The sequence below is a fragment of the Carassius gibelio genome, chromosome B3, assembly GCF_023724105.1.
Source record: "Carassius gibelio isolate Cgi1373 ecotype wild population from Czech Republic chromosome B3, carGib1.2-hapl.c, whole genome shotgun sequence".
In the NCBI taxonomy this organism is placed as follows: Eukaryota; Metazoa; Chordata; class Actinopteri; order Cypriniformes; family Cyprinidae; genus Carassius; species Carassius gibelio.
This window is the reverse complement of record NC_068398.1, coordinates 31,832,920-31,846,027: the sequence shown is the minus strand read 5'-3', so window position 1 is coordinate 31,846,027 and position 13,108 is coordinate 31,832,920. Positions and strand designations below refer to the sequence as shown.

The 13,108-nt window shown below is 37.9% G+C and overlaps 1 protein-coding gene across 2 annotated transcripts; it reads left to right on the top strand.

Moving 5' to 3' along the window:
- The first annotated feature begins 1,576 nt into the window (after positions 1–1,576).
- On the top strand, positions 1,577–13,062 carry LOC127953135 (kelch-like protein 20). Of its 2 annotated transcripts, none has more exons than XM_052552103.1 (11): positions 1,577–1,729; positions 2,577–2,863; positions 4,771–5,097; positions 5,740–5,883; positions 7,189–7,375; positions 8,276–8,422; positions 9,900–10,028; positions 10,432–10,608; positions 11,450–11,596; positions 11,684–11,849; positions 11,975–13,062. In XM_052552103.1, the coding sequence occupies exons 2-11, from the start codon at positions 2,594–2,596 to the stop codon at positions 12,144–12,146; spliced, it is 1,866 nt and encodes a 621-aa protein (XP_052408063.1). In that variant the 5' UTR covers positions 1,577–1,729; positions 2,577–2,593; the 3' UTR covers positions 12,147–13,062. The 2 variants fall into 2 exon arrangements, with proteins under 2 accessions (XP_052408063.1, XP_052408065.1); XM_052552105.1 differs by having other exon boundaries at positions 1,587–1,677.
- Positions 13,063–13,108: the final 46 nt, after the last annotated feature.

The following is a 13,108-nucleotide window of genomic DNA, read 5'->3' as shown; positions in this document are numbered from 1 at the left end:
CCAGTCCCTTTTCTTGTATATTATTTCCAAATAAATTTCAACATCAGGAATGTTTTAAGATGATACCTCCCCCACACTGGAGACATACCACACTCTGTATTTTCAATCTGATATCATTCTGCAAGTTGATTAATATTCCATCCAAAACCCTTCCTTTTTTCCATCTGTTCCTGTGTTTTTGTGGTATTTAAACAATATTTCATGCACTCTTGATTGTCTTGACCCATTTCCTAACAATAGATTTAAAGAGATATGATCAAATCCCAAGCCATCCTAATTCTTAATCAAATGAAATCTCTCCTTTTCATATGCAGAACATTCTGTATGCTTCACTGTTACTAATTCTCCAAATTTGTCACACTTAAACACTATAGTCCAAGTCTTGAATATGACATTTCTTTCTATGTTTCTTCCTATGTCCAACCATTAACAAATAATAAAAATCGCAGACACTGTGCCAATTAAAACGAAACAAAGAAAACATTAGCCTGTTAGTTCACATCAAAATCAAAAATCTAAATGAATCGCTGGCGCATGGGCCAGTTTTATGAATCAGAGCGGTTGCAGGCTGAGATCAGTAGTGATGGAAGTGCAGCCATGTCCTGCCCAAACTCAAGCAGAATTGATCATAAGCACTCTCCCCTGACCCTCCCCTTTTATAATTAGCCTGATTCTCCTATGTTTGTCTGCTGATTGCTGTGCAAGAGGCTTGTTACAATAAGATAAATACAACTCCAGTCTCCTCCTGAAGATCCTGTGAAAGTCAGTTCATTCAGAGAAGCTGTTAATCTCAGCTGTAAAGCATGACGTCACACTCACACATAACTATCTAAATCATTAGGCAGGGCCCTCCCCTCACCTTGCTGATGAAACAACCCCCCTTTTAAAAAAAAGATGATAGGCAGATTCCACTCGCTATACATATTATCAATTCATTTTCTAAAGCTGTGGGATTATGCCTTAAATATTCAAAAGTGTGAAACTTGTACCCATTAGGCTGTATAATGAACCCCCCCCCCCCCCCCCAAAAAAAATGTTATCCAGGAGTTTTCATTGTTAAGGATCAGAAATAAAGAGGTACTCTTTATTGATAAAACACAGAAAAGATTTAACTAGTGGCCACAAAAGGACCTGTCTTTAGAGGAAGGGAACAATCTAAAAGAAAACAGCTTTGATATTGCTTCTTGCTAAATTCCACATCCACAGATGAAAATATTCAGACTCTGTCCAGACCTCTTTATCTGAAACAATATAAAATAATATAATAAAACTTTATCTGTCTGTAAGTCTTTTCCAATCTTTAATGGCAAGTAAGTCTCTTTTGTTTTTCAATTTGAAATGTACTAAGCACACCATTTTTTGTTAAAAGCTCAACTGAACCAAACGTATTTAAAAAACGAGCACTTGAACTTACATCAGCGTGATAAAAGTAAATAAAATAAAATAAAACACATTGTAATAAACAATATTTGAAGTGTAATGTAATTATTTAGTTTGTCTCACGTCCCGTTATATTACATGGAGGGGGCGGGGTTCAAGACCTGTCCTGGGAGCAGCCTTCAGTGTGCCTCCGGATCGACGGGTGGCGCTGCTGGTTCCTCTTGGTCACTCCTGCCCTTCAGTCTGTTTTTACAGAAGAAGACATGGCGTCACGACTCTTCATAAACAGTTGTGCAGGTGAAGATATGAAGAATTTGAGCTGCGGTATTAACTCAGACATGTTTTTTTGGTAAGATCATACTGCTCTGTTCTCGGATGTGTGTCATTACCGCTTCCAGTGACTCCGGCTCTGTTGTCACTCATTGTTCGTGTGGGTTATTGCAGACATATGCTGTTAAATGCATTAATAAACAGTCAGCTCCTCCCTTGCGTGTTTTATTTTACTATACAGCGGGTTTGACGTTTGGACATCTAATAATCGTAATATTTACACCACAACAACAACATCATTAACCCTTGTATTCCTTTATAGTATCGTAAGAATAAACCTGAAAAACAGGAATGATTTGAACTGAACTGGATTCTTATTTGATTTCAGATGACAGGTTGTTTATGCGTGTTTATTGATTGGTTTTATTTTTAAATTTCCGACATTTAATGTGTTTAATATTATACTTGCTGTATATATTTATATTATTATAGTAAAGTTGAATGCTAATGTATTTTATAATGTATATTGCATTCAGACATTCTTTAATTATTTATATTAGAATGTGTTTAATATTATAATGTTTAATTATCGTTACGATGAGAATATGTAGAAAATGTTTTTACGACTAGAAAAATAACAATTCATTACCATTTGATTACTTATGTACTAACATTCTATATTTTCCTTGACCAAAAATATGGTCTAAGGATTTTTCTATTTAACATTATGATTTATTTTTTTATTTTTTGCGGGGGTAAAACGCATGTTTATTTATTTATTTAAAGACTAAATTGCATTCAGCCCTTAGAATGATATGAGGTCAAAAAACTGCATGCATATGTATTATACACAAGTAGTTTCATATGAAGTAGCTATCCTGTGAAATCCTGTGTGATCTTTACGCTCTTCTCTGTTGTTTCGTCAGACTGACTGAGTGTTGAGATGGAAACTATGGCTGTGAATCTGCTGGCCACGTCTCAGTCCAGCTCCACGCTCCCTCCGTCTCCCTGTGTGGAGGACCCTGCTCTCCCTTTGTCCTCTCTGGACAGTGAAGACTATGTGTTTGTGGAAGCGCGGCATCCCAACAAAGTGCTGGAAGGCTTGAACAGCCTACGGCTCAATAACGCTTTCTGTGATGTGACTCTGTGCTGCGGAGGGCAGGAGTTTCCCTGCCACCGTATCGTACTGGCCTCCTTCAGCTCTTATTTCCAGGTGATAGTCATTGTTTCTGTCAAAAGGCTGCCTAGTAGGATTCGTTCTTGACCTTAATAATAGCCAGTGGCAAAACCTCAATGTACATTTTCATATAATTTAGTTTTCCTAAGCAGCGAGTTTACATCATAGTCCCAGATTATAGTCTCAGTTTTACAAGCTATTTGTTCAAAACCTTGAAAAAGTGCCTGAAGCATCCTTTATATACAGTCATGCCCACAAATATCGGCACCCTTGGCAAATATGATCAAAAAAGGCTGCGAAAATTCATCTGCATTGTTAATCCTTTTGATTTTTTATTTAAAAAATTCACAAAAATGTATCCTTTCATTGGATAATAAGAATTTAAAATGGGGGGAAATATCATTATGAAATAAATGTTTTTCTCTAATACTCGTTGGACACAATTATTGGCACCCTTTTATTCAATACTTTTTTAAACCTACATTTGCCAGTTTAACAGGTCTAAATGTTCTCCTATAATGCCTGATGAGGTCAGAGAACACCTGACAAGAGATCAGAGACCATTCCTTCATCCAGAATCTCTCCAGCAGGTTCCCAGCTTCTCCTCTTCAGTTCACTCCTCTCATTTTCTGTAGGGTTCAGGTCAGAGGACTGGAATGGCTATAGCAGAAGCTTGGTTTTGAGCTCAGTGACCCATTTCGGTGTTGTTTTTGAGGTTTATGTTTGGATTATTGTACAGTTGAATGATCCAAACATGGCCCATTATAAGATTTCTAACAGAGTCAGTCACTTTTTGATTTTTTATCTGTTGGTATTTAATAGAATCCATGATGCCATGTGTCTAAACAAGATGTCCGATATTTGTGGGCATGACTGGAAATATACATTTAAATATTATATATTATATATCAGTGGATGTAACTGAACATTATTACCATAAAATAATACCATAATAATAATACCAAAATAATACCAAATACCAATAATACTATACCATAAAATAACCACTGCCAGTCAAAAGTATTTGAAAAGTAAGATTTTTAGTGTTTTTTGTTTTCCTCTTCTGCTTCTCTAAACTTGCATTTATTTGATCTAAGGTACAGCAAAAAAATAAATAAAAATACAAATAAATTGAAATATTCTTACTATTTACAAAATTTTTGGCATTATTACTCCAGTCACATGATCATTCAGAAATCATTGTAATATTCAGATTTGCTGCTTAAAAAACATTTTTTTTATTATTATTATGTTGAAAACAGCCGAGTAGATTTTTTTCAGCTTTCTTTGTTGAACAGAAAGTTCAGAAGAACAGCATTTATATGAAATGGAAATATTTTTTAACATTTTAAATATATATATACACTGACTTATTACTACAGACTTATACTTTTGAATGGTGTGGTATATAATGTTACAATAGCTTTTTTTTATTTCAGATATATGCTGGTCTTTGTGTTAATCAATCCCGAAATGAAGCTGTTTGAAATATTGATAATAATAATAATAATAATGATAATAAATGTTTCTTGAACAGCAACTCAGCATGTAATAATGACTTCTAAAGGATGAGACCTGAAAACATAGCTTTGATCACTATGTTTTGAATAAATTACGTTTTAAAATTTAAATATCAAATGTTAGTTTAAATATCAAAATTGTACTGTTTTTGCCATACTTTGGATCAAATAAACACAGGCCTTGTGAGCAGAAGAGATTTTTTTTAGAAACATAACAAATCTTACTGTTCAAAAACATTTGACTGGTATTGTATATTAATCTCATAAAGCAACAAAACCTAAAAAGCAAATCTGAATTTGAGATTTCTGCTTGAGTAAAGTTTAAATATCTTCCATTATTGTTCCTGTTAAATTGTTAATATACATTTCAACTGTTCTTCATGGATCAATAACTCTTAAGGTTGTGGTGTTTTGTTGGCGCAGGCCATGTTCTCCACCGACCTGATGGAGTCTCGTCAGGAGCGGGTGGCCATCAACGGAGTGGAGCCGCAGATGATCGGGATGCTGGTGAGCTACGCCTACACGGCGGAGGTGGTGATCTCCAAGGCTAACGTGCAGGCGCTGCTGGCGGCCGCTAATTTGCTGGACGTGATGGCGGTGCGGGAGGCCTGCTGCAGGTTCATGGAGCGCCAGATGGACGAGATGAACTGTGTGGGCATTCACTGCTTCGCCGAGGCGCACTCGTGCCGAGAGCTGGAGCGACGCAGCATGGAGTACATCCAGCAGCACTTCAGCACCGTTTGCCAACAGGTGAACTGGACCAGAGGAGTGTCACGCTCTAGATGATGCTCAAAAATGAACTTTTCCAGCGACAGACGCACATTTGTACCTTGTTAACTGAAAAAAATTCAAAAAATCAAATTCAAAATTATCAAAAATTCAAAATTATCAAAAATTCCCCTTCAAATCAGCAGAGAAAGTGCAAAAAAAGAAAAACGTGTCTAATATGATAATTGGAAAAAAATGTTTTGTTTGTTTCACAAACTATTTGTTCAAACCCTGAGACATAAAATTGCCCAAAACACCTGTTTGTATCAGTGAATGCAATTGATAAGTATTAGTTCTTATGTACTGCCAAAAAAACAATGTGTAAAAAACAAAAATCTACTCGCATTGTATTAATGCCATAACTGACTAATTTTCACAGTCATAATGATTTTAGTTCAATTGAGCTAGGGCATTTTGAATTAAGGGGGATTTTTTGGTTTATTTTGCTGGCATTTTTTCCCTGAGCCTCTGTTTTCTGTTTGTGGACATTTCAGAATATCTTTCTGTTGCATAGAGAGAAAAATGGTTGACATCATGAGTATACTAATTGTCCTTGATTTATTTATTTAGAGTTCATTATCCTATAAATGTATGTCTTCTTTCTCTTCTGTTTGGCCTCATCAGGAGGAGTTTCTGTCTCTTTGTGCCGATAAACTGACTGAGATCATTTCCAGTGACCATCTGAACGTGCCGAAAGAGGAGACGGTGTTTGAGGCGGCCGTTGTGTGGCTGGAGAAGAACCCCTCACGCAGACAGAGCTTTGAGAAGGTCAGTCGAAAACCAGCTTTACATCTTTGTTCACCAGTGGATCGAGTCTCTTCTACTTTTAGTAACCCTTGTGAATATTAACCATGGTTTTATTGTAGTAAAAGTGTGGTAACTGTGTTTTTTTGGCGTATTGATTACCATTTGTATACCCACAGTTTTACTACAAATGTCATGTTTAAACTATGGTTATGGTACCAAAACCATTTGTGGTTACCATGATTTATCTATAGGAAACATAGTTTTTTGGTTTTATTTGTAATAAAACCATGGTTATTTTTCATATTACTTTAACAGTTACTCTAGACTTTGAGTGCGCAAACTTTCTTCAGACAAGACATGACGTCACACTTCTTTATTGGTTATCTTTAAGCAGCATACTGGTGTTTTTTGAGTCGTGTTTCCGAGGCAGGTTTGTATCATGATCTCAGTTGAGCGGCTGGTTTGGGTTCCTCTCATGTGTCAGGGACAGAGCTCCAGCAGATGTCTGGGATTATGTGTTTTGATGAAGTAAGCCTGTGAAGGGTCATGTGCTCCATCCAGGCTGTGATTATGAAGAGAACAGTCACTTCACAAGGAGTGCGAGAAACATAAATCTAGCCTTGATTGGATGGGGTCGGATTTCTTTGTTGCTATGCAGTTATTTAAAGACTAGACCTTCATTACAGCTCTTGAGAAAAGCTTATTGCAAATCTCATGGGAATTTAAAGGACAGATTTTAAATTGTAATTAGTCGCATTTGCCATGTGTCATTTTCGCTATTACTCATGATTTGGTTTAAAGGGACAGTTCACTCAAAAATCTGAATTCTGTTACACTCAAAACCATAAGACTTTAAGATACTTCGTAACACAAATAATAAAAGCTCAGAGATTTCTGTCTCTCCATTGAAAGTTAATGCAATCAAACCATTGATGCTTTAAAACGTTCATGAACGCATCATAAAAGTAATCCATATTAAGTGGTTTAAACTTAAAGGTATACTTTAGGTATATGTTAAACAGATTTTAATTAATGATATTGCTTCTGCTTCATTTGTCACATAAAAAAACATTGAAAACAAAATTCAAACACATTGCATTATGGGACACAGTATGTTATTGAGTAAACGCTGGATTGAAGTTTCATAGTAATTTATTATCCAGGCTCTCTATTAAACAAACAAAACAAGCTCTATGGTGTACTAAAAGACCACATTGTAATTTAATGATAGTCGAGTATTTGTTAATTGAATTTAAATAGATTACACTTCAGACTGAACAGTCGAGACAGTACTTTCAGCTGATTTAACGCCTCTCCCATCCGTAGGTTGTGGAGCACATCAGGCTGCCCCTCATCAGTCCGTACTACATTCACGACGTCATCGAGACTCTGGACGTTGTGAAGGAATCGCTCAAGTGCCAGAAGCTGATCTCTGAAGCCAAGGACTATTTACTGCTGCAGGACCGAAGAGGAGAGCTGTACAGCCCCCGAGCACGACCTCGGCGCGCAACAGGTGACCGCATTCCCTAAACCTGTCCTGCTACAGCCACTTATACATGCCTCATGGGCACTTTTACACTGCCAGCTACATCTGAGACAATTCACTTTTATCTTAATTTTTTTGGTCATTGTTATAAGACAGACAGGATGGGCTAAATAAAGTTTGTTACCTTTGACATCTGAGCGATCAGAATAAAAACACATATATTATTCAATGGGTTTATTTACTCCTCATCACTTTCCATGTTAAGAATAGTCATAGAAACTATTTTAAAGGGACAGTTCATCCAAAAATGAAAATGTTATGGTTATTTTCTTCCCCTAGGGCATCCAAGATGTAGGTGACTTGTTTCTTCAGTAGAACACAAATTAAGATTTTTAACTGAAACCGTTGCAGTCTGTCTGACTGTCCCGAGTGCGTTCTCAACAGCCGGTGAATCTTTACGGTGGATCACAATATTATAAGTGCATTTCCACCTCCTGTCTCTTAAAAAAAGCATAGCCACTCCTTACTGAGATTGTAGATAGAGTATAAGTGGTCAATTTAAGAGATAGCTGGTGGTAATGCACTTATAAATCATAAAGCAAGAAGAAAAAGAAAATGCGTCATGCACCGGCTGTTGAGAACGCACTCAGGACAGTCAGACAGAGTGCAATGGTTTGAGTTATAAATTTTCATTTGTGTTCTACTGAAGAAACAAAGTCACCTACATATTGGATACGCTTGGAGTAAGCAGATACACTTTTACTTTAACTGCTAAAGATAATAGCCCTGCTCTGAAATGTAAAGTAATGTCCAAAGAAATGCATAGCCCTTATATTTGCTCTTGACCTTCTCTCGATCATGAGGTGAGGTGCATCAGTGTCTTGATGACTGTAATCATCCAGTGGCTGCTGTGTGTGTCTCCGTCAGGCACGGCTGAGGTGATTGTGACTGTAGGAGGAGAGGATGATAAGGTTGTGCTGCGCAGCGTGGAGAGTTTCGATCCCCTCACCAGCCAGTGGAAGAGTCTCGCCTGCCTGCCCTTCGCTGTCAGCAAACATGGCTTGGTCGCGTCTGGTGAGTGTGTTAAGGGTGTAATAATGTGTGACATTCAACTTCCTGAGTCAGTCGCTCAATGATGTTTCCAGTTGATAATTAGGGCCCAATCCCAATTCTGTTCTATACCCCTTCCCCTTGTCCCTTGAAATAGAGTGTCAAGGGGTAGGGGAGAAAATATTCCCCTAATGATTGGGACACCACTACCATGACGTCACGCGTCATCATTCGTCGTCTAGCTCCTACAATACACACATATACTGGTGTGCATTAGAGCCTTTAATTATCGTTCTGTATAAATGAGCTGCTTACTGACACACACACATATCGGAAGGGGTAGAATTGGGATTGGGCCTAGGGCTGGGTGGTGTATTGTAAATTCATTATATATTCATGCATAGAAGAACACAAATGAGTAGCACTGTACACAAAGAAACAGTCATAAATCTACATATCGCCATCAATTAACATGGATTTACTGTAGTAACACTAACTGCTTCATGGTATTATGGCAGAAATGTGGGATATTGATATAGAATTGTATTATATTAGTAATGTATCCAATGTATTAAAGAAGTAATGGAATATATTTGCTGATGAGTGTTTGTCATGCATATAGAAACCAATTAGTTATATTTGTACCATTGTATTGAGGGGATATATGCAAAAATCTGCCTTTAAACCTAAAAGAAATAACAATTGTAAAGTTATTGTGATAATTATTGATGTCAATTGATATAAAAAACTTTATTTTGATGATTTTTTTATTTTTATTTTGGCTATATTGCCCAGCCATATTGTTATATTGGAAAATACAAATTAACATTCATATATATTATCCTTATAATTGATATGTTATTAATGTGAAAACATCTTGGCTGTTTTAAATAGAATTTGTACTTTATTTTACTTGTGTGAAAAAATTATAAAACTGATTTCAAGTAAATACTTAAATATCATGAGATTTCCAATAATGTTCAAAAATTAGCAGTCTGTAATGTTTTTGGTTCTGAAAAAGTATTTTATGCTTTCCAAAACTCCATTAACTTGATCAGAAATACAGTAAAAGTAAAACTGAAATATTACAATAATTTAAATTTACTGTTTTCTATTTAAATATATTTTAAAATGTAATTTTTCTGATGTGCAGCTGAGTTTTCAGCATCATGACTTCAGTCTTCTGCATCATGATCCTTTAGAAATCATTTTAATGTGATGATTTGCTGCTCAAGAAACATTTCTGACTATCAATGTTAAAATCAGACGTGCTGCTTAATATTTTTGTGGAAGCAGTGGTACTTTTTTTTCAGGATACAGCATTTAATTATACAGCATCCATTAGTAAATCTAAACTTTCTAGTGTTATTTAAAAAAAACAATCTTACTGACCCCAAATTTTTAAAATGTACACAAGTTGTTTACAGAGCTTTTAAGTGTCAGCGGTCAGAAATAAGCCCTTTTTTTCTTGGTCCGCTGAACTGTGTTTGTGTTTATTCAGGCTCCATGCTGTTTTTGGCTGGTGGTGAGTTTCCAGACGGCTCGGCCAGTCGAGAGATGTGGCGCTATGACCCCTGCTTTGACTCCTGGTCAGAGATGGCACCCATGAACGTGGCGCGATCAGAATTAGGTAATGGCCACCAAGTTCATACAAACTTTACAAAAGAGCAGGTGGGTTATCCTGCGCTCCAAAAGATGGGTTTCCAATGAGTCAAAGTTACACAATAAAACTATTCATCAAATGTTTCCAGGTAACAGATCTCCTCTAGTTCACACACCTTTTGAACATTTCTCCTCAATTTGGTTGCAAGAAGAAGTTTTTGTTGGCTGTAAAACACCTGAAGAGCTAATGATAGTAGTGCTATTTTTTTTCACATCATTTTCCACAAATGAATGCTTTCATGGCTAGAATTAAGTAGGACTGTCCCACATCCAGCTTGGGATGGAACGCAGCATTTCAGCCCACACTATTGTTTGGGAACAAACAAAACCCGCTTTTTTTCAATCTACAAGAGCGTTGTTCTGTTTTTCAGGGTTGGTGATGCTGGATGGGTATGTGTTCGCAGTGGGCGGCTGGGAAGGCCGTTCTCGGCTTGACTCTGTTGAGTGTTACAATCCACAGACAAACATGTGGCAGTTTATGAAATCGGTCAAGATGGCGGTCACCAGTCCGGCTGTGGTGGCGCTGGATGGATTGCTCTATGTGACAGGTAACAGGTTTGCTCCAACGTAAGCTCCTGACAGTTTGATTCCAGAATATTCCAGGTTAAATACAACTGTATGGACAGCGTGTGCCCTGAATTTGTTTACCACAGAAAATAATGTCAATATAGAGTATAAATGTCTGTAATGTGAACTGATTACACTCCCAATCAATGCTATAATGATTGATTGATAAAAATCACTATCAATATATTTTTCTTACTCATTTTGGGGGGCTGATTACAAAAATAGTGCCTGGTTTACGTCACACTTTCTTGCAAAATATTAACATTTCTCAGATTTTTGGTAGAAAAAAAGTCTTGTATTTTCCATTTATCACCAGAAAAACTTCACAAAGACGAAGTTCCTATCTTCCTCTGAACCTGCTTACAACTCTTGGTTCAATTATCAGCTGATTTTCACATGTATGAATGATTCTCAAGACACTTTTATGTTTTCAGGATCAGAATAACGGCCAGTGGCTGAAGAAAATGTATAACCTAGGTTTTTTTTTGCTGTAAATGTAGGTGTTTTTCTTTCAAAATGGTGACAAAAAATGACAGATTTTGAGGAAAAGTTCTTTGACGTTGAATTTAGTAATTGAACATACTTTTCCACTCCTTTGCCGATTATAAGTTACACATTTTGAAAACGTTTGACGTTGTTTTTTGATAAGTACACTAATACCTATGTATAATTTGACCCTGTATTCTTGTTTTGTGATAAACTGTACATGATTTACAGTTTTTACTGATGTTTTTGTACTCTGCATCATGCAATTAGGTAATAATTGCCCTTTTTGCAGAAATCTTTTCAAGGGCCGTGTAATATTCCTTTCTGAAACCACAGGAGGCGCTGTTTTAGAGGATGGCGACGGCACAAACTTGGCGCAAGTGTACAACCCTAAAACAAGCGTGTGGAACGAGGTGGCGCCCATGCAGATCGCCCGCTCTGGATCTGCTGCCTGCATCCTGAAGGGCAAGATCTACGTCATTGGTGAGTATGGAGGCTTTTATTTCTTCAGCGGTTTGAGTCTTATCTGTATTTCCTGTAGAGCAGGGGATCACTGTTGTTCCTCTCTAGGCGGCTGGCACGCTTCCACCGAGAACACGGATAAGGTGGAGTGCTACGACCCCAAAACCAACAAGTGGACCATGTGTGCTCCCATGAGGGAGAGACGCTATCGACCCGGCGTAGCGGTGGTGGACGGGAAGATTTACGTTTTAGGAGGAGAGGAGGGATGGGACAGGTGAGAGATACTACACTAGAGCCCCATGACACCCATTTGAACTCCAATCCATTGTGTAAGTCATAGTGTCCTGCTCAGTCTGAGACCTGCACCAGTGTTTCTGACTGAACGGACCTCCCCTGCAGGTATCATGACACGATCGAGCGGTACTGTGACGAGTCGGACAGATGGGAGATAATCGGAGAAATGCCCACCAGCCGCAGCTGGCTGAGCTGCGTCTCGCTGCCGCTCCGGAAGGACACTCACGCAGGCAGCCGTCCCGGGACAGCCTTGGAGACGGAGTTTCCTGTGGACTGAGAGCACCGGGGCTCCACCCGCATCACTGCCGGCCCGGGACACAAGGCCAGGGGGCAGCTTTCAGAGCGTCCCGCTCCACGAAAGCTGGTTGAAGGAACGGAAAAGGTCTGACCCAGATGCTGGAGGGTCTCCAGAAGATACTCGTGTCATAAGCTACGCTTTCTCCAGTCCGACCCTCTTCCTCGGTGTGAGGCCGGATGCATTGATGATATCTGTGGTGATCGTAAGTGTGTGTGCGTGTGTGTGTCTCCACAGTATCGGTTCAATGTGATGTTCGTGACGTACAGGGTTCCTTTCACGCGCTGAGCACCTCGCGATTGTGACTTATACAAGTACTTGTTTGTTTTCTAACAGTGCTGTAGTGAAGTGTATTTTAATGTTCGTATGGTGAATTTTGTATTTATTAGAAGCTTTTTGTCGTATTGAGCGATTAATGGAGTAACTAGCAGATACACTGAAACATGTTTAAAAGAGATATTTCACCCAAAAATGAAAATTGTCATCATTTATTTACCCGTGAGTCATGTTGGAGTTTTTCTTTTGTTAAACCAGTTTGAGGCCCCATTGGTTTCCATTGTATGGAGAAAACGACTCATATTATGGAGGTCAATGGGGACTAGAAACTGTTTGGTTACCAACATTCTTCAAATGATCTTCTTTTAACAGATTAAATAAATCATATAGCTTTACTACAACTTGTAAATGGTGACATGATTTTAGTTTAGGGTGAACTATCCCTTTAAATCCATTAGTCTTCATATTGTGCTTTGTACTTAAACCCAAATAACCTCTGCATTTGCCAAAATATTTCAAATACAGCTGAGCCGTGCGCTAGGTACTGTATCCCACAATGCAATGTGTTCAGCTTGATCATCCACATTTTGAAGAATAAACATGAATCACAGCTGAAATCTTACCATCTTTGCTCGACTCGTTATTTGTTTGGTTTTCTTAAAGACTTC